This window comes from Poromitra crassiceps, assembly GCF_964638095.1.
Source record: "Poromitra crassiceps genome assembly, chromosome: 3".
Lineage (NCBI taxonomy): Eukaryota > Metazoa > Chordata > Actinopteri > Beryciformes > Melamphaidae > Poromitra > Poromitra crassiceps.
Genome location: NC_139625.1, coordinates 25041253 through 25064171, shown reverse-complemented (window position 1 = coordinate 25064171; position 22919 = coordinate 25041253). Strand labels below are relative to the sequence as shown.

At 44.6% G+C, this 22919-nt stretch overlaps 1 protein-coding gene across 2 annotated transcripts in view; it reads right to left on the bottom strand.

Annotated features, from left to right (window-relative positions):
• The window catches only part of ldlrap1b (low density lipoprotein receptor adaptor protein 1b), a 67342-nt gene extending 47943 nt beyond the window's left edge, over window positions 1–19399 (bottom strand). For both annotated transcript variants that reach the window (XM_083632507.1, XM_083632508.1), the window contains exon 1: window positions 19190–19399. In XM_083632507.1, the coding sequence (XP_083488633.1) occupies window positions 19190–19274 (85 nt within the window). In that variant the 5' untranslated portion in view covers window positions 19275–19399. The remainder of the gene's footprint in view (window positions 1–19189) is intronic.
• Between the last annotated feature and the right edge of the window lie 3520 nt (window positions 19400–22919).

The window sequence follows — 22919 nt, the reverse complement described above, 5'->3', positions numbered from 1 at the left end:
CACACAGCTGTGACGGCGTCTGTGTGTTGCTGCGTCTGTCTGTACTGCATGTTGCTGCGTCTGTACTGCATATTGCTGCATCTGTACTGCATGTTGCTGCGTCTGTACTGCATGTTGCTGCATCTGTACTGCATGTTGCTGCGTCTGTACTGCATGTTGCTGCGTCTGTACTGCATGTTGCTGCGTCTGTACTGCATGTTGCTGCATCTGTACTGCCTGTTGATGTGTCTGTACTGCATGTTGCTGCATCTGTACTGCATGTTGCTGCGTCTGTACTTCATGTTGCTGCATCTGTACTGCATGTTGCTGCATCTGTACTGCATGTTGCTGCGTTTGTACTGCATGTTGCTGCATCTGTACTGCATGTTGCTGCGTCTGTACTGCATGTTGCTGCGTCTGTACTGCATGTTGCTGCGTTTGTACTGCATGTTGCTGCATCTGTACTGCATGTTGCTGCATCTGTACTGCATGTTGCTGCATCTGTACTGCATGTTGCTGCATCTGTACTGCATGTTGCTGCATCTGTACTGCATGTTGCTGCATCTGTACTGCATGTTGCTGTGTCTATACTGCATGTTGCTGCGTCTGTACTGCATGTTGCTGCATCTGTACTGCATGTTGCTGCGTTTGTACTGCATGTTGCTGCATCTGTACTGCATGTTGCTGCATCTGTACTGCATGTTGCTGCGTTTGTACTGCATGTTGCTGCATCTGTACTGCATGTTGCTGCATCTGTACTGCATGTTGCTGCGTTTGTACTGCATGTTGCTGCATCTGTACTGCATGTTGCTGCGTCTATACTGCATGTTGCTGCGTCTGTACTGCATGTTGCTGCGTCTGTACTGCATGTTGCTGCGTCTGTAGTACTGCATGTTGCTGCGTCTGTACTGCATGTTGCTGCGTCTGTACTGCATGTTGCTCGGCAACCATTCTGCTAAATGTCACGGCTAAAGGACTACATTGCTTGGCGGAAGGATTATTTGTTATCAATATTGCATTTTCTTGTTGCAGAAAGCATACCAGGTAGGCTAAAAGCAATAAGTCCCGTGAGGCCATGATTTACAGTGATTTTACAACAGCTAATGGGTGTTGAAGGCACTCTGTGAAAGCGGCCTATATGGGATATTCAGACTGCTGGATCAAATATTATAGAGCAACAGAGCATTAAACCCATAAAGTATCTGCTTTATTGGTTTAGAAGAATGTATCCAAGCCTAAAGTAGACTGTAAGCATTTCATTATGTTGTATACCAGCTGTGGTCTGGAATTTTAGAGCATTTCAGTGTTGTTGTTAATTCATTGAAGTCACTTTCTTTTCAAACATGAAGGACATCAAGCTGTTGTAGTAGAGAAATTATCCAAGTACGAGCCCCTGCTACACAGCAAGCATCTGCCCCCTGCTTAAGTACCCTTCTTGGGTGCTTTCTCACTGGGAACGATTGCTTTCGTTGCGTTCCGTTCTGTGCCCGGGCACGATTGCCCCCTCTCCCCTCTCCCCCGCTGGTCAGCTTTCACATTACAACATTTCTTCCACGCTCGGAAATGGAATGGAGTCAGTGCACTTGCGTCATCAACTACGCCTGGAGTGTATCCTCGCCCATGTGTTGTCTATGTGGTTCGGAACGGTTTGCTTTTACATTCGCAAGTGCGCCGAACGGAATTGAACGCAACGTTCACACTCAAACGTTTCAAAACTGGGGTCAATTTGGGGACAAATGTGCTGGGGAATGGTACTGGGACACCAGTGAGAAAGCACCCTCAATCTCTACCAGCTCAAGGGGCGCTGTTCTGAAGTCAACCTCCCTGTAGAGAGGGAGTAAGCTTAAAAGTGTTTCAGAGTGTATCAGAAATCACTAATATAAAAGATGTTACGTAGGTTGGCTAGGACACATAATGTAACTGCAAGCTAGGACACATATGTAACTGCAAGATCCTGGGTTTGAATCTGGCTGGGACCTTTGTAGCATGTGACCCACCCAACCCCACCACTCTCTCTCACTCTCTGTCTGTACTAACTATCCAGTAAAGACACAATTCCAACCATATTTTAAAAACAAAAGACTGCAGTTGTAGTTAGGGCTGGGTTAAAAATAAGATTTTTCCGATACAAATCGAAGGAAGGAACTGATATTGATTCATGAATCCCAACATCGATCTCTTAATATAATGTCTTTTCCCCTGGATGCTTGAAGCTTTAACCACGTTAGACTCGGGTGGTTTGATTCTTAGAGCAACAAGATGATACATCTATAAACATTCATGTCACTACTATAAGACAGAGAGGGCTTCCCGCCATTTGGCAGAATTGACGAGATCTCGTAAACATTAATCTCACTACTATAATAACGCAGAGACGGGTCCCGCGGCGGCGCACAATTGTGCAGGTGAGCACGGCGTACGAGGCACGCTAGAAATTTAGAGCGCAATATTTCTAGTATTTGTAATAAATGCACCCGGTTAGAGGGTTCCTTGTCAAATTTACATTAGCTTAGCTCTTTGAGAATCTCTTTCATATCCGAGCAAAGTTGGTAATGTAAATTAATTGACTGAAATATCGATATCGTACCGGAAATTGAATCAAAACCTTCATATCGAATCGGGAAATCAATGGCGATACCCAGTCCTAGTTGTTGTTATTCCTGCTGCCCCAACACAACGAAACAGCATGTGATGGATCAATTGAAAGGCATGTTATGTGGACACAGTGGGCCTAGTCCAATCATTGCTGTGCACTCTGTACGTGTTGCCACCTATGGCCACTTTCTGCACTTCAAGCTGCTGATTGGAGCTGCAGGTCAATGGACCCACAGGCAGGTTTCCACACAATCCTGACAGCATGGAGGCTGACAGTCCATACAAATACTCAGCAGTGTCTCCTTTCTCCTGACAGCATGCAGTGGCTAAGATTCCATACAATACTCAGCCGTGTCTCCTTTCTCCTGACAGCATGCAGTGGCTAAGATTCCATACAAATACTCAGCAGTGTCTCCTTTCTCCTGACAGCATGCAGTGGCTAAGATTCCATACAATACTCAGCCGTGACTCCTTTCTGTTGCCAACATGGAGGCCAACGCTTTGTTCACACCACCACGCCAAAGCCAGGCTAAAGCCATGCTGAAGCTGAGTGATGCTGAGTGCCACACTAAAGCGGTCACACCAGAAACGCTCTCTTTTCCTCAGTGCCTGGCTTGGAGCTGCTCCTCCGGCCCCTCCTCCCCCTCACAACTTGCATTGACTTCATGCCTGGCACGTCGGCTGTTGCGCGCTGCATGCTTGGAAAATAGAACAGAAGCTGAAACTCGGTTCAGCGTAGCTTCAGCGTGGCGTGCGGCGGGCGTGAACGGACTCGCCTGTTAACAAGGACGGCGAGATGAAACTGCGTGGCGTAGGATTGGCGTATGGTGTGAACATGCACTAAGAGTCCATACAAATACTGAGCGGTGTCTCCTTTCTGACAGCATGGAGGCTAAGAGTCCATACAAATACTCAGCCGTGTCTCCTTTCTGTTGCCAAAGAGCTGTGGGTGTACAGGCCAGGCTGGGGTCACCCAACTCCTCTGGTGCTTACACAACACTCTGCTCAAGGAGATTCACTGGAGAGGGCTTATTCCTAAGATCCCGTCATTAGAGTCCATGCATAATCTGGGACCTTTCATGAAGTTTTAATGAAGCTAAAAATACAGAGGCTGTTGGGCCCTTTTGATGCAACAGGAGATGTGGATAAGGCAATCTGGATCAGACGAGAGATGTGGGCAGGCAGGAGGGTCAGAGAGGATCACTATCATTCTCCCCGTCAACAGCAGGCGACAGTGACAGTAATGAGGAAAGATCTGCTCTCCCTGCCTGGCCTGTGCTTTGACAGAGAGAAAGTAAGAGGGAGAGAGAGAGTGATGGAGGCACACAGCGAGTTGGCAGATAAAAGGGAAGTATGGGGTAAAAGTGAAATAAAGTACAATAACGGAAATATGCAAATACAGAAGGGACAGAGTCAAAAGCAAAATTCCCACCACAGATGCTCTCACACACAGAGTCAGCGGAGAACACACACAATCGAATGGACAATTAGGGACGTGCAACAGCCTTTAATCACCGTGGAAACAGCATGAGCACTCTGCTATGCAGTGAGTGCAGGCAGGGTAATGTAGTTAATACTCTGCTATGCTGTGAGTGCAGGCAGGAGAATGTAGTTAATACTCTGCTATGCTGTGAGTGCAGGCAGGATAATGTAGTTAATACTCTGCTATGCTGTGAGTGCAGGCAGGAGAATGTAGTTAATACTCTGCTATGCTGTGAGCGCAGGCAGGAGAATGTAGTTAATACTCTGCTATGTTGTGAGTGCAGGCAGGATAATGTAGTTAATACTCTGCTATGCTGTGAGTGGAGGCAGGGTAATGTAGTTAATACTCTGCTATGCTGTGAGTGGAGGCAGGGTAATGTAGTTAATACTCTGCTATGCTGTGAGTGCAGGCAGGGTAATGTAGTTAATACTCTGCTATGCTGTGAGTGCAGGCAGGATAATGTAGTTAATACTCTGCTATGCTGTGAGTGCAAGCAGGGTAATGTAGTTAATACTCTGCTATGTTGTGAGTGCAGGCAGGGTAATGTAGTTAATACTCTGCTATGCTGTGAGTACAGGCAGGGTAATGTAGTTAATACTCTACTATGTTGTGAGTGCAGGCAGGGTAATGTAGTTAATACTCTGCTATGCTGTGAGTGCAGGCAGGGTAATGTAGTTAATACTCTGCTATGTTGTGAGTGCAGGCAGGGTAATGTAGTTAATACTCTGCTATGCTGTGAGTGCAGGCAGGGTAATGTAGTTAATACTCTGCTATGTTGTGAGTGCAGGCAGGAGAATGTAGTTAATACTCTGCTATGCTGTGAGTGCAGGCAGGGTAATGTAGTTAATACTCTGCTATGTTGTGAGTGCAGGCAGGGTAATGTAGTTAATACTCTGCTATGCTGTGAGTGCAGGCAGGGTAATGTAGTTAATACTCTGCTATGTTGTGAGTGCAGGCAGGAGAATGTAGTTAATACTCTGCTATGCTGTGAGTGCAGGCATGGTAATGTAGTTAATGCTCTGCTATGCTATGAGTGCAGGCATGGTAATGTAGTTAATACTCTGCTATGCTGTGAGTGCAGGCAGGCAGGAGAATGTATGTAGTTAATACTCTGCTATGCTGTGAGTGCAGGCAGGGTAATGTAGTTAATACTGGAGATGCATGCATCGATAGAGGCAATAAAAACACAAATCACCAGCGTGCCGTGCCGACAGCTTAGTCGTTTTATCACTTCTATCTAGACTAGTTTGCTTCCAGCCGTGGGTGTGAGGAAGCTCCATAGTTATTCACTGCTTGACAACAGATGAAAGACTTTCCTAAAAAGCAGGATATGATGAATGACCAAAAGAGCAGGTCTCTGCGCTCTTACCTCCTCTTAGTTAATGAGACACTGCCTTCTCAACCCAAAAGCAGCTCAACAGTGACAAAGCAGATCAGGTGACATGACTGTGTGTGTGTGTGTGTGTGTGTGTGTGTGTGTGTGTGTGTGTGTGTGTGTGTGTGTGTGTGTGTGTGTGTGTGTGTGTGTGTGTGTGTGTGTCAACCAATCCCCTCGCATTACATCAAACAGTGACATCAAACTGACACTACAACGTGGTGTCAGACTGACACTACACCCACAACCCACTCTGTCAGTATTTGGGAAACTTTCTCACACTCTGACATCCTTCCAGTAGCGATACCAGGTCACAGGTCAGCACGGCTGTGACAATGTGAGTAAGCCACTGCAGTGTTGAAATCCTCACAACAGTTAGTTATTCTAGTGTCCTCTAGAGAGAGAGTGGCGTCAGCGGAGGACCAAAATGCGAGACTCATTAGCCAATGAACAGCCAGGAATGGGTCTCGCGCTACTTTTGCATGCTAAAATAAAGCTGATAATGTACAATTTGATTCAAGGGGTTAAAAACCCTTTCAGAGTACAACACAAACTGTCTATTTTGCTGCAACTCGACAGTGCTGCTTAATCCAGGACCTTACTTCCTGGAACTCTTGAGAGTAAAAAACTGGTCCATTGGAGTGAATGGAGATGTCGGGAACTCTTCTATTATACGGCTCTGAGTTATTCAAAAATGCCTGTCATGAATGACTATATGAGGTGTGTGTGTGGGGGGCTAGCAGGAAGCTATTACTATATGAGGTGTGTGTGTGGGGGGCTAGCAGGAAGCTATTACTATATGAGGTGTGTGTGTGTGTGTGGGGGGGGGGACTAGCAGGAAGCTGGCCCTCCTCTGTTTACATACAAACACAAAGACTTTCAGCTCAATCGACAAAGCCCTGCCCCTCTACGGCGAGTCAAGCCTGCTGCGTCGACACTTTTCCTCTTTGTCGAGACTGAAAAAAAGCTTCCGATCATTGAGCGCTCCCCGTCCCCACATGGTGTCCTGCTGGGGTCACTGAATGACAGAGGGAGAGGATAACCTCCCGGTGAGTTCAGGTGAGCCCTCCGCATCCGCAGCAGAATGCCAAGTTGTGTGAATGACGCATTGTTTTTGGAGCTGGCTGGACACACTGCTGTCCACCTGCATACCTTCTCCCCAGCAAGACCGGGAAAGAGTACTGGGGCCTCACACAGGGAAAAAGACACCACCATCTGGCAAATGATAGGGTCTGAATTTCATGCTTTGGCTGGAGATGTGCGTCACCCTGGGATATTAGGGAATGACTGTGTACTATGGCTGTACTTTAGTTTGCCTCGGCCATCTTGGAGGCTTAATGTTTAATTATGGACACTCCATACTCTCCAGGCGCACGCTTGTGTGTGTGTGTGAGTGTGAGTGCAAGTGTGAGAGAGAGAGAGAGAGAGAGAGAGAGACATGGCAAGTCTCAGAACCCAAACCAATGGGGATCAGGGGAATGGCGTCATGGCATGGACAAGATGTTTGTGTCCAAAAAGCAGAGCAGACCAACAGTCTGGTCAGACAAATCACAAACAGTCAGTGAATACTACAGAGTGTATTCCAGAGGATCAATAGCAGGCAATTACTCTGATATAGCGCGAATGCAACCAATCACCAGAGAAAGCATCATTTTGTTTGTGTAGCTGTTGGATGGCGAGAGGGGGAACTAGGCAGGCAGATTTAAGGCCTCAGCTGACCCATCCATCTTGTCTCCTCTCAGAGAGACGAGGCCTCTGGAAAAGAGACCAGTTGCAGCATTATTAGATTGCAATCAGGACACTTTAGGCTCATTTAGGAACCTGCCAACTCAGACGTGGGAAGACACCTAGAGGGATTCTGGGGGCATGACACAGTGCTTGTTAAGATAGCCACGGAAAGCCGATAGCTAGCTACAACACAAGATGATGACGCCTGTATTTCTGTTGCCAAACATGGTGTTTATTATAGTTAGTCTAAGTCAAGTTAGATCCAGATTGAGTTAGATCTCCATAGACACACTGTAATGGTAAAACAACACCTCTGTCAAGTCCTCAGAGACATGTTTGTGATTTAGCGCTATATAAATAAACAAACTTGAACTTGAGGTAACCGCATTATGCATTTAGGCCAATTTGTCTGTTAGCGCTGTTGACTCCAGTGCAGGTCAGAGACGTGCACCATCACCACCACCAGCTCCAACAAGAAGCACAGCCATGATGGGAGGAAGCCTGAGAGAGAGCATTGTTAAGGGGGAACAGAGGGGGCGTGTGGCTGTCAGTGCCTGTCCCTGCCTGGAACAAGGACTGATCTGCTACTACTGTCATCTCTCTCAACTCCTGCTGCAGTGGGAAGAGCACAGGGAATGTTTTACATATTATCTGCAACCCGGGTCAGAGTCTCTTTGGGAGACATGCACACATACAGCATGTAGTTTAGCTTCTCTTTGAGAGACATGCAGACATACAGCATGTAGTTTAGCTTCTCTTTGAGAGACATGCAGACATACAGCATGTAGTTTAGCTTCTCTTTGAGAGACATGCACACATACAGCATGTAGTTTAACTTCTCTTTGAGGGACATGCAGACATACAGCATGTAGTTTAGCTTCTCTTTGAGAGACATGCACACATACAGCATGTAGTTTAGCTTCTCTTTGAGGGACATGCACACATACAGCATGTAGTTTAGCTTCTCTTTGAGGGACATGCACACATACAGCATGTAGTTTAGCTTCTCTTTGAGAGACATGCACACATACAGCATGTAGTTTAGCTTCTCTTTGAGAGACATGCAGACATACAGCATGTAGTTTAGCTTCTCTTTGAGAGACATGCACACATACAGCATGTAGTTTAGCTTCTCTTTGAGAGACATGCACACATACAGCATGTAGTTTAGCTTCTCTTTGAGAGACATGCACACATACAGCATGTAGTTTAGCTTCTCTTTGAGAGACATGCACACATACAGCATGTAGTTTAGCTTCTCTTTGAGGGACATGCACACATACAGCATGTTGTTTAGCTTCTCTTTGAGAGACATGCACACATACAGCATGTTGTTTAGCTTCTCTTTGAGAGACATGCAGACATACAGCATGTAGTTTAGCTTCTCTTTGAGAGACATGCACACATACAGCATGTAGTTTAGCTTCTCTTTGAGGGACATGCACACATACAGCATGTAGTTTAGCTTCTCTTTGAGAGACATGCACACATACAGCATGTTGTTTAGCTTCTCTTTGAGAGACATGCACACATACAGCATGTAGTTTAGCTTCTCTTTGAGGGACATGCACACATACAGCATGTAGTTTAGCTTCTCTTTGAGAGACATGCAGACATACAGCATGTAGTTTAGCTTCTCTTTGAGAGACATGCACACATACAGCATGTAGTTTAGCTTCTCTTTGAGAGACATGCACACATACAGCATGTAGTTTAGCTTCTCTTTGAGAGACATGCAGACATACAGCATGTAGTTTAGCTTCTCTTTGAGAGACATGCACACATACAGCATGTTGTTTAGCTTCTCTTTGAGAGACATGCACACATACAGCATGTAGTTTAGCTTCTCTTTGAGAGACATGCACACATACAGCATGTAGTTTAGCTTCTCTTTGAGAGACATGCACACATACAGCATGTAGTTTAGCTTCTCTTTGAGAGACATGCAGACATACAGCATGTAGTTTAGCTTCTCTTTGAGGGACATGCACACATACAGCATGTAGTTTAGCTTCTCTTTGAGAGACATGCAGACATACAGCATGTAGTTTAGCTTCTCTTTGAGGGACATGCACACATACAGCATGTAGTTTAGCTTCTCTTTGAGAGACATGCAGACATACAGCATGTTGTTTAGCTTCTCTTTGAGAGACATGCACACATACAGCATGTTGTTTAGCTTCTCTTTGAGAGACATGCAGACATACAGCATGTAGTTTAGCTTCTCTTTGAGAGACATGCACACATACAGCATGTAGTTTAGCTTCTCTTTGAGAGACATGCAGACATACAGCATGTAGTTTAGCTTCTCTTTGAGGGACATGCACACATACAGCATGTAGTTTAGCTTCTCTTTGAGAGACATGCACACATACAGCATGTAGTTTAGCTTCTCTTTGAGAGACATGCAGACATACAGCATGTAGTTTAGCTTCTCTTTGAGGGACATGCACACATACAGCATGTAGTTTAGCTTCTCTTTGAGAGACATGCAGACATACAGCATGTAGTTTAGCTTCTCTTTGAGGGACATGCACACATACAGCATGTAGTTTAGCTTCTCTTTGAGAGACATGCACACATACAGCATGTAGTTTAGCTTCTCTTTGAGAGACATGCACACATACAGCATGTAGTTTAGCTTCTCTTTGAGAGACATGCACACATACAGCATGTAGTTTAGCTTCTCTTTGAGGGACATGCACACATACAGCATGTAGTTTAGCTTCTCTTTGAGAGACATGCACACATACAGCATGTAGTTTAGCTTCTCTTTGAGAGACATGCACACATACAGCATGTAGTTTAGCTTCTCTTTGAGAGACATGCACACATACAGCATGTAGTTTAGCTTCTCTTTGAGGGACATGCACACATACAGCATGTTGTTTAGCTTCTCTTTGAGGGACATGCACACATACAGCATGTAGTTTAGCTTCTCTTTGAGAGACATGCACACATACAGCATGTAGTTTAGCTTCTCTTTGAGAGACATGCACACATACAGCATGTAGTTTAGCTTCTCTTTGAGAGACATGCACACATACAGCATGTAGTTTAGCTTCTCTTTGAGAGACATGCAGACATACAGCATGTAGTTTAGCTTCTCTTTGAGAGACATGCACACATACAGCATGTAGTTTAGCTTCTCTTTGAGAGACATGCACACATACAGCATGTAGTTTAGCTTCTCTTTGAGGGACATGCACACATACAGCATGTAGTTTAGCTTCTCTTTGAGGGACATGCACACATACAGCATGTAGTTTAGCTTCTCTTTGAGGGACATGCACACATACAGCATGTAGTTTAGCTTCTCTTTGAGAGACATGCACACATACAGCATGTAGTTTAGCTTCTCTTTGAGAGACATGCACACATACAGCATGTAGTTTAGCTTCTCTTTGAGGGACATGCACACATACAGCATGTAGTTTAGCTTCTCTTTGAGAGACATGCACACATACAGCATGTAGTTTAGCTTCTCTTTGAGAGACATGCACACATACAGCATGTTGTTTAGCTTCTCTTTGAGAGACATGCAGACATACAGCATGTAGTTTAGCTTCTCTTTGAGAGACATGCACACATACAGCATGTAGTTTAGCTTCTCTTTGAGAGACATGCACACATACAGCATGTAGTTTAGCTTCTCTTTGAGGGACATGCACACATACAGCATGTAGTTTAGCTTCTCTTTGAGGGACATGCACACATACAGCATGTAGTTTAGCTTCTCTTTGAGGGACATGCACACATACAGCATGTAGTTTAGCTTCTCTTTGAGAGACATGCACACATACAGCATGTAGTTTAGCTTCTCTTTGAGAGACATGCACACATACAGCATGTAGTTTAGCTTCTCTTTGAGGGACATGCACACATACAGCATGTAGTTTAGCTTCTCTTTGAGAGACATGCACACATACAGCATGTAGTTTAGCTTCTCTTTGAGAGACATGCACACATACAGCATGTAGTTTAGCTTCTCTTTGAGGGACATGCACACATACAGCATGTAGTTTAGCTTCTCTTTGAGGGACATGCACACATACAGCATGTAGTTTAGCTTCTCTTTGAGAGACATGCACACATACAGCATGTAGTTTAGCTTCTCTTTGAGGGACATGCACACATACAGCATGTACAGTAGTTTAGCCAAGTGAGCCAACAAAGATAGAAGCACAGGCCAGTCCACTAATGGAGCAGACAGTCGATACAAAGTAAGATGAACGGTTAATGATGGCGCTCTTTTATGTCAATGTCCTCTTTATCCTTCTCTGCCCTTGGATACCCAGATGCTCCTCTGGCTGTATCTTATATGATAACTAACTGTACAGTATATCCATATAGCAGCATTTCCCAAGATACACCAGGAAGTGTTGTATGACAGTGTAGCTATCACACTATCACAGTTGAATTGGTGACCGTCCAAAACTATTGATTTTGGGTGAAGGACAGGATTTGCAGAGGATAAGAGTCTTACATTGGGACACGTGTCTTTCAGTTACAGTATGGGTCAAATCCACTCAAAGAAGGAAAGTGAGGAGCTGAAGAGGGAGGAAAAATGAGTGCTCACGCCAGTCAGGGATTAGAGCCAAAGACCTGCTGAGGCCGGAATGTACTCCCAACAAGAATCAGTGTTATGAAAAAATAAAATCTGAAGGAGAGAATGAATGTTGTCTGTGCATGTCTGCCATGTTTGTCCTTCAATAAAAATAATTGAAAAAAAAGAAAAAAAAGAATCAGTGTTATGACCAGGATGCACTTGGACTGAATCACACAGCCACGCTCAACAGGAGGGGCTAGCGTCCATTACAACTAAAAATGGTGCCAACAAATAAGGATGGCTTTTTATAAAAAACAGGCTCCGTGATTTCAAACGACATTGCAGACATTTATGATGCTCTTATCCAGTGCCACTTGCAATGTGTGGGGGTACGGTGCGTGTGTCTTGCTCAAGGCCATTTCGACATGACACGTTGATGGACACAATGGCTCTTGCAGGGATCCTGTGACCACTTCTAATCTACAGTATATAGAACTGCAATGATTAGTCGATTAATTGATTAGTCGATTGACAGAAATTTAATCGCCACCTATTTTTATAATTGATTAATCATTTAGACACATTTTTAAGAAACAAATACCAAAATTATCTTATTTATGAATGTGAATGTGAATGTGAATATTTTCTAGCTTCTTTAGTCGTCTCTGTAAACTGAAATCTTTGGGTTGTGAACTGTTGGTAAGGAGTCAGGAAGACAGAAGAAGACATTTGAGGATGTCATTTTGGGCTTTTGGGGAAAAGTGATGGACATTTTTCACCATTTTGTGACATTTTATAGACCAAACGATTAATCGATTAGTATTAAGTATTAAATACTCGACAGATAATTAAAATAAACGTTAAGTTTCAGCCCTACTTGTATATGGAACAGCCTCTCTCTGCCAAACAGCAAATGAACTATCCATTCATCATGACTCATAGGAGCAGTAGCAGAAACCCAGAGGGGGGAGGAGGAGTGAAGGAATCTCCTGCTAAGAGTTTCACTTGCATTCCAAGAGGCTCAGGCTTCAGATGGGTTTTGGGGTAAGAGAGGAATCCTAGGTTCCAAATAGTAAGCTCATCATTGGTTCAGCTAATTTCACTACCATCCATAGGCATACGGTAACATGGCTCTGAGTGCTAGGGCCTCTGAAAAGAAAACGTTTGAAAGAAGAAACCAAAGTTGTCTGTTATGCCCTCTTACACACAGTGGATCTGCAGAGGCTGGACAGTGTGAAGTTGAAAGCACAAGAGCTGTCATTAAATCTCTTGAAGAAGCCAGGATTGGGTTGCGAAGGTTAGACTGCTGAGAAAGAGCGAGTCTTACTTGAATGACACGCTCAGCTGCACTGTAGGGGAGGGGAGGGGGGGGCTGCTTCATCAGCTGCCTGGCTTTCCTTCCTGTCTACCTGCCAAACACCCAAAAGACATCCCTCACCCTCCACAGTGTGGCTGGCTGACAGGCGAGACAACAGAAATACCATTAAGGGTCAGGCAGCAGTGATGGGTCAAACAAACTGCGGGCGTCCAGAAATACCCCGTAGACCAGTGTAGGGTTGTGCCATGTCACCCAAAATAGCCATCGTGATGGTTCCACAGTGAAACATCGTGATGAACGATGGCATCGTCGTTGATGGGCGGGGGTTGGATTTATGAAGTCGTTGCGCTGCCGTTGGGCTGCAATGCACATTCACAACAACACGACAGCTGAGCTCTACGTCATGTCACAGAGCCAGGCGACTCAAACAGCAGGCTATCACGACCAGCAATATTGAAAGGCGCAAAACAAATAACATCAACGTTACAGATCCTGACCAACAACGTGTGCGTGTTGAATTACTGGCAGCTAACGTTAGATTCGTGTAGGCTCAGTTCTGTTAAGTAGAGATAGAAACACAGCAGCAGGCAGCCTATGTAATGGAGCGACTTCATGGAAACAGGCGGGTTGAATTCACAGTTGAACACTTCCTCACATTGGGCTGAAAACAGGAAAGAACGTGAAGTTTCTTCTTTGTCTTAACATGTTCACAACAACACAACCTACTTCTGCTATATCCTCCCCTCCCCCTCCTCCTCTCCGCTCTACCGCTTCTCTGAGATGGGGATAGAGTTATATTTATATTTATATGGGGATATATTTTTAAAAATTGCTAACTAGGGTTAACACGGTGTTGACATTTTCCCAGCAGGTAATAAACACATGACAACTTAACACCGGTGTTACCGGTGACTGTGACACCGTATAAGGTTCAAAAAAATCCTCAGCTGCTGTCCTCACGGTCCACTCAGCCCCTCAGCCCCTCCTCGCTGCTGTGTAACGTTAGCTGAGATGCCCACAGTCACAACACTGGCTGCCTCACAATATGCACTCGTGGCTGCATCCGACTCGAGACAACTTTTCAGACCCTCCTGGAGACAGTCTTTCTCAAAAGAGACTAACGTTCGTTAGCGACCAATCTGGAGACTTTTTCTGACATGGGATTACATGTAACATTACCAGCAAGCAGCAGTAAGCAGGCACTGACGATAGCTGGGTACGTCCTGCTAGCATCGATGCTAAGTTAGCGTTGACTTTTAGCTGTGGGAAAAAAACACATTTCTAGAGATGATGAACAGTGCAGCCACACTGCAGCCCAGAGGGAGCACTTGTTATTGACCCCGGCGCATGCTGAAACTGGCACGAGCGGGCAGAGTTTTTTCTTTTATTTCTTCCTCCATAAAAATGAACTGTGTTACCGGTGGGCATGTTATGTAATCTGTGTATGTCCCACCATCGTGTAACGCCAGTAACAGCGACTACCGCAGCAAGCCTATTGCTAACATCAGCCGGTACCGATGTGATTGCTGATATATCGTGCATCCCTAACTCACATTCATCGTCAGCCTTCAGAACAGAGAAAAGAGAAGAACAGGTGATTGTGGGTTGGGAGTGGGGATGGATAACATAACAGAGTTTCCAGTCGAGACTTGGCCCAAGGAGTCTGTATTAAATAGACTAACTTAATTGTGATTTGGAGGTTTCCAACTTGCTGTAGCCTAAATAGTCTCAGGTGGTGTTCATTTAGTCAGACTCAGCAAGGTCTCCTACTGACAATAAGACTGGCCAAGTGTGAACTACCACACTGACCATACGTGTAACCATATGGCTGAAGGAAATTACATTCATCATCGTCTTGCCACAAAATCAAACAGGTTACAGCACTGCTCCCTGCCCTGACGTCCCCACTGACAATACCTAAACCTTTCAAAAGTGTCTGTTTGGCAAATAGCACACTATACATTTTTTTTTCCCTTGAGTAAAACCCTTATCTGACACATTCAAGTATACAATGCACCAATGTTTTATAAAACATGCCAAAATGTTTTTGTATGTTTAAAAGACATCTTTTTGGGCCAGTTGGTGGGAAAATATATGTTTACTGTGAAATAACTGATCAAGATCCTGCACTGAAAAATGAGAGTGGGTGTATTGTACATTTTTCATTCACAGACCATTGAACGCAATAGAACAGTGAATGGTGGCTAACGGATGCAAACGGATCACAAATCCTGCTTCACGAATTCATCATACTCTTGATTTAATCTCTCACAAAGCCAATCTCTGATAGACTGATAACACTTCTACATTTAAACACATTATCTGCTGCATACTGTGGACATACTGAGGACAAGAAACAAGACAATAAGTCTAACAATTAGTGCTTCGGGGTTAGAACCCAACCTGCCCTCTCAGACAAAAATGTGACAAAGCATGACTGTGCAGTCCAGTCCACACACGCTCACACACACACACACAAACAAACAAACATGACTCCACACACTACAGTTGCAGCCTGGAGATACAGACGATCTAACAGGGCTATAAATCACTGGGGACTTTACAACTCCATAAAGGAATCCTGCAGGAAGCAATCTCCATTATGGCCTGGCAGGCCCTTTAAGATGACTTTGTGCAGGGGACACGGCATCGGCCACACCAGGGCCAGAGGTGCAGGAGGAGGTGGCCAGTGCAGGGCTGCAGGCCACAGAAAGGATAGCAGTTGGTGCCAAAAGTAAGACCTGCTAACCTGATAATCCTCATGGCATTTATGTTGAAGAGCTCCAGATATATTATTATTTAACTCTAGCCCCAAGGTTTGTCATGATGACATGAGTGACGCCATCTGCCTCATCTGAATAATGTAGCACATGCAAATCAGTCAACAGCTAGACCTATGACCAGTGACCAGCCCTTGTGACAACATCAACAGCGATGGCTCACACACACATCTAGGTGTTAGATATGATACAGTCCAAATGACTCAGGGTCACATTCACTGTCCATTACCCATCTGCATGAGTCAAGTGAGCAGAGCAGCCGATATGTAGCTGGCCCTGTGTTGACAGCCCCATTAAGGAACAGAAGAGAGCGCCTTGACCGGCAACGTGGGAGGGAACTGAGTCTCCACAACACAGACAGGGATTCTCTGCCTCCCACACTCTCTCAGTGTGCTGAAGGAGGGAAAATAGAGCCTTTGTGACCTAAGAAGTGGGTTGATGTTACATAGTAACCATTTTTCCCACTGAAAAAGTGGGTTGATGTTACATTAAACCATTTTTCCCTCTGAAAAATGGGAGCCATCATTTTGGATGTAATGGCAGGGCAGTGCAGGGAAAGCCTTCGTCAGCAAGCTGCCAAAAAGCAACGGAGCCGTTTAAACTCGGCAGGAAATGACATATTTTTGTACTCTGTGCTGAAGACCGAGGCTGTGAAAACAGAGGAAACAGACCCTTGCGGTTTTCACACATTGAATGTTGACGCGAACTGATAATTAATGCAATGCTGGGCAATTCTCAGAATCAATATAGTAAGCTGTTAGGAAACACTGTGGGTGAAAAAAGGAATGCAGTGCTGATGATGCCAAAGAAGTAAATAGGCTGTTTTTACAAGGCCAAGCCCACGCATGGTAGAGAGAAACAAACAATCTTATGTTATGGAGACATATTTACTGACATGGTAAAACTTAATCACAATCAATTGAAGATTATATTAGCCTGCCCTAAAACTAGGAATAATCTGTTTATTAATCTAATATCAAAGCAATATAGGTTAAGTCTGAAACTACAGCATAAGGATTGGAATTCTCACTGTTTTTATTTGGTGGTCTAGTCTAGACTACAATGACACATGGATGCATCACCCAACCACAAAGAGACTGGTCCATGTTGCAGCAGAGGTGTGCTAGCTTCCTGGTGCAAGATGAAACCAGTTGTTTTCTATCACTAGCTGATGGCACTGCAGTTCACCAGAGATGAAACCAGTTGTTTTCTATCACTAGCTGATGGCACTGCAGTTAAATGGCCTGCATTTATATAGCGCTTTTATCCAAAGCGCTTTACAATCAGTAGATAGTCTACATTCACCCATTCATACACCGATGGCGGCAGGCTGCCACGCAGGGTGCCTACACACCATCGGGAGCAAGGAGGGTTAAGTGTCTTGCCCAAGGACACAACGACAGCAGCTGGGAGGGAGCAGGGATCGAACTGCCAACCCTTGCGTCATTGGCCGACCCGCTCTACCTCCTGAGCTAAAGCCGCCCAGAGATGAAACCAGTTGTTTTCTATCACTAGCTGATGGCACTGCAGTTCACCAGTGATGAAACCAGTTGTTTTCTATCACTAGCTGATGGCACTGCAGTTCACCAGTGATGAAACCAGTTGTTTTCTATCACTAGCTGATGGCACTGCAGTTCACCAGCGATGAAACCAGTTGTTTTCTATCACTAGCTGATGGCACTACAGTTCACCAGTGATGAAACCAGTTGTTTTCTATCACTAGCTGATGGCACTGCAGTTCACCAGTGGCCTTCTGAAACGAAGCGCTGCCTGTGATTAAATCAACCGATCGAAGAAGAAAAAGAGGAAGCTGAAAAGTAATTTGACCTTAAACAAAATAGGATACTCCAATGAATAAGCAATGTTGGTGAAAAGAAATGCTGGCACAGGCCCTGCACGGATGCCGGTGTGTGTGTGTGTGTGTGTGTGTGTGTGTGTGTGTGTGTATATATGTGTGTATATATGTGTGTGTGTGTGTGTATGTGTGTGTGTGTGTGTGTGTGTGTGTGTGTGTGTGTGTGTGTGTGTGTGTGTGTGTGTGTGTGTGTGTGTGTGTGTGTGTGTCAAGCAAGCATGAGTGACAGCGACATAGAGAGAGGACGTGAATTTGCCACAGTTTCAATCTGGAATCATCGCAAAGCTCACCACCGGCCTCAGCTTCCAGCCTCGGCGTGGTCATTCACCCTCTGCGGCCAAATGTGGAAGGAGCCTGCTGATAGTGCATCGTACCCCCGGGGGAAGGTGGCACAAAACAAAGCATTGATTGCACAGTCTGGCACGTGTGGCATCTTGCTGGCTGCCAACTGCTCTATTGTCTATGGAAATGTGGAAAGGCATGGAAGCAGGGGGCACTCTCCTTTGTGAAACCAAAACATAAAAGGCAAGCAAGCAGGCAGCCAAGCCTGCCTGTGAAAGCCATGTGATCATGTGCAGCCGCCTGGGTGGACGAACACATTGGACATTGCAGAGAGAGCCAGATGAAGCCAGGCATAAAAGACCAAGTCCAATTGTGGAAAAGGTAGCTTCCAAAATAATGTATGTCCTAATTTCAGATTAGGCACCAGACTGAAGTGGAGTGACCCCCGTAAGCCTTGAAGAGAACACCCCACATTCCGCCTCCTACACCCATTCATTTTTGTTTCACATTATGTATCGCCTAGCAACAGTGCGTTGCTAGGTTTGTACAGAGAGACAGACTATCACTCGTGTGTTTCATGCCTTCTCCTTCCTCCTGTTTCTCTCTCCAGTCGCTCAGAACAGAAGCCCAGATCACAGCGGTTTAGTTCCCCACTGATCTCTGGAGCCTGCTCGTAATTTTCAAACTCTCGCTAGAGTGACGTGGCAAACAAGGGGGTTTCAGAGGACCTTCAAACTTTTATCGTATAACGTTAGACCCCTCCTGCATGAGTCCGCAGGTCACCTCAGTGCCAAAAGGTTCAACTCGACTGGATATGTGGAGCGAAACCATTTGGACACGGAACGCTGTAGCTCTGTTGTCTGTGGGGCGCTGTTGACAGTTTGGGTGTCAAGTTCAAAAGCAAAACACCAAACATTTTCCTACTTCTACGATCCAGTGTTGGACATAATTCGTTTTTTGAAGCTGACTAAAAATGTAGCGTTAGGAGTATCAAACGCATGTTTCCTCTGACAGTCTGTCCACACCACTGACATAATAATAAATACAGTCGATGGTCCACACCAGGCACCAGCATTAACGTTACTACAGTAGTAGTAGTAGTAGGGACGAGTTACAAAGTAACGCATCGCCGGTTGCAACGTAACGTCACCGTCGTTAGCTATTTTGTCTATGCTAGCTTGGTTTAGCCAAGTTAGCACCAGCTAGTATCTTCTTGTTTGTAAATGTGCCGGACAACATACTTACTTTTATGTCTGCCCACACCCCACGACTGTTTGGCGATACTGGGGCTCCGGATAATCGCCCTTCCAGCGGATTTCAAAGCATCCATGGCGTAAATCCCAAAGTGGGGCAAAGAGCCCAACAGGCGGCTGCTCTTCTTGTCTCTCTTGTCACTTGGCTTTGGTTTAGCAGCCCTCTCTCTTCTAAACTTTTCTTCAGCTGTTTCTCCTCTCGGCTTCACAGACAGCTCTGAATCGATGGTGGATGATCATGTTCGTCCCTCTGGGCGGTGTTATGTATGTAAATTAACCGGATAATGTGCGTGACGCTGTTTGTGGAATCACGCGAGTGTCAGCTCGCTCGTAGCAGTGGCGCGCTCGTATCTATGATGCCGCCGGGCGGGCGGTGCTTCTTCTTCTGCTGCCCCGAATTGAACACACACATAATCATAAATACACACCACAATGTGATTCCCATCTAGTCTCCTTTGTGACAAATGGTCGCATATGATTTAGCAGTCATATCACGGGCTTTGGATAGACGTCTCATGTTTAATTCAGCCACAAAGGCTACTGACGCAGCTCTGCTTTTCATCATAGGTCAAGCCAAACGTCCTTTTTCATGACACCCGCCTGTAAAAGCCATGGGAAAACCCATCTATTCAGTTTGCTCACCTTTTTAGGTTGACATAAATCTTTACTAAATAAATTAATAATATAGGCCGCTACATCACAGTAAGCTGTTTCAAAACTGATTGATGTTGTTGTTATTATTATTACATTATTATTATTATTATTATTATTTGGGGGGGATAATGCTTGAACATAACTGATGTTTGTTTATAATAGCCTAGTTGTAGTGGATGTTTTTTTCTTATGGCAGTGGTTGTCAATGTGGGGTCCAAGGAACACCATGGGTCCTTGAAGGGCCAGGGTCCCCAGCAAATTGATGAATTGTTAAACTTCAGTATTATTTCATGCAAGAATACAAGAAGTTAACACAATTAACAACGTTAGAGAACGTAGAAGAAATGTAGAGTGTTTTGGTCATAAATAGTGTCACTGTTATCTCAACACAACCATACAATTCTGGACAATATCATATCAAACAATAAAAAAATATTCTGAGATTTGGTCAGACAAAATCTCCTTAAATGGCGGTCCCTGGCTCTAATGTGGACTGGTTGAGAATCACTGCATCATGGTAACCACCAACTGAAGGTCACAGTTTATTGCCACAACACTGTATGCTCAATGCTCATTTCAAATCAGATACTCTCAGTTGTGTTACACATTTACTGGATATAATAATACTTTATTGTTGATCAGATGCATTTCCTCCCACTGCTGTATGTAACCCAAGCCCCCATATTCTGCCTCAGTGCCCTGATAGGGCCCCATCATAAATGTGGACAGCTGCAAGAGGTGCAGAATGTAAAGATGCTTCCTAAGGGGAGACCCTGTAGCAGTGTGTGGTGTCCCACCAGGCCTGAGCTGCTGTGCTGGACATCATCTGGAGAAGGAGTCTCTGGATGAGTAAAAAAATGTATGAAGACATGAAGAGAGGAGACAGATGTATCACTTTGCACAGTTCTCCGGCTGGGAAGAAGAAACCTAGCTGCATGGCTAAGAGCAGGCAATATCATATTGACATATTTTGGGTGCAAGTACATGTTACAACCTGCCTGTCTTGGCTTTTAAAGACAAGGAGCACACACGGCCCAGGTGCAATCAATCAGCCTTGACGACCCCAACCAGCAGTCTCCTGCAAGACAGGGTCAGGAGAGTGGGAGGGTTGTCATAATGTTCATTTTTAAAAAATTTGTAGTGAATTTTATACAAAATACAAGAACAAAAAATAAACGAACAAACAGACAGGAATCCCGACAGACATCGACATAAGAAGGGCAGTTATTTGGATACAATAATATAATGGGCATTAGGACATGACAATTAACCTTTGCAGACATAACATTCCTAACCATCAGGTTAGGTTGTTCTCTCCAGACATATACCCACTAAAGCTGTCTCACAGTTCATTAACATGTCAGGGTTGTCACAATGTTAACACCAGAAAGGACAAGCTGCAGTTAGTTGACAGCTGTTTTGAGCTTTTCAACTGAAATAACTCGGCTTTCACAATGTTTGACCCACTTTCTGTGTTTTTAGATTTTCTAATGCAAGGGAACATTAATTCTAATGATATTTATCCACTTCACTTGAGATCCCCAAAATCCACTGGCTTCTAGTCTTAAAGCATGACCTGTATTAAGTGCCATCTTATCCTCAAATAACAGCTTTTCATATTGAACTTCTTTGAGCTTACATCATCACAGTTCGCAAATGTATCACTCAGGACCCTGGCATTCAAAAAATCTTGCAGTACCAGATTTCACAGGAGATGACAAGCCCAGAAACAAGAGTGTGCTGTATGGACTAACGTTCCCAAGGACACAAGCAATGTACTCCCCTGCTCTCCCAGCTACCATAACAATGTCTTGACTTTTATCTGCACAAATAAAAAACAGATTCAAGAAAGAAATATCACTGCGTCATTGTGGTGCTGTAAACGAAATGATCCCACTCGGCTATATTTTTATTTTTGATTCACAGTTTCACAGTCTGCAATTACAGCCTTGAAAAGGCTCCAGAGGAAAGAGTGTTTTCAAACTTTTATGCAAGGCGTGCTAGTATATCTGCCAGCTCTAACATCCACTTTAAGTGTATAAGACACATCTTGACTTTTACAGCAGTGACATGAGTAATAGTTAGTCTTTCAAAAGAAAAGAAAAAACAGTTTTGCTGCAGGGGGCGGAGAGAGCAGAGGTTCAAATGCAGATTCAGAGGAACATGTGAGCAAGTTGGCCAACACTCTTTAGTGCACTGTGACGGTGAGTGTTCAACATGCTTTATTCATGCTTGTCATGGGGATAGATGCCAACAGGCAGTCTGACTCACAGCCATGGCCTTGTGATTATATGCACATCCATTCATCTATTCAGTCTATATTTGCAGCTTTTATGATCACTGCAGAAAAACACAAATGCATTTTTAATCACAGCTCCTCAGGAGAGCCAGGGGTGGAAAGGATATTTCCACTAAAGACATGGACTTTATGTTAATTGAGTAGGTCAAGGGAAACAGGAGGGCTATAACTGGAATGTCTCGATTATGACTTCATCACTTCCAACAGCTGGATTTACTGCAGGGGTTTGCATGGCCTAATGGCACTGTAAGTACAGACACTGCCAAATGCTGATAGCTAGAAAAGACTCGTCGCATCAAATTCAAATGTTTGACTTTGCCAAACAAGGGATGCCAAGCGGGAAGTGCAAGGGTAATAAAAACAGAGGCTTGAATGTGAAACAAATAGCCTAATATGCCTAAGACCACAGATACATTATGCGTAACTATAGGCAGCAGGTATTCAGAAGAAAGCGAGGAGCTTTCCCCACATGTATTTGGGGAAAACCCGCCTTGTGACAGAATGCTGAGCAGAGGGCTGCTTTCATGCATTGAAATTGAACGTCCTTGGCATAGTCCTTATCCCCCCCATCACAAATTTCCAAGTGCATTATATGATTATCGCTCAAATCTAAATGTGTGGCAGCCCATAATTTGCTTCCTTTTATAGTTCCATCACAGACTGAAATCTCAAGCCCAGAGGTCAGTGCAGCCCTGAGAGTCCCTGATGGTGATTACTTCAAGAGTTTGAAATGCAGACAAAGAGGGTGATGTAGACAAAGAAGAGATGT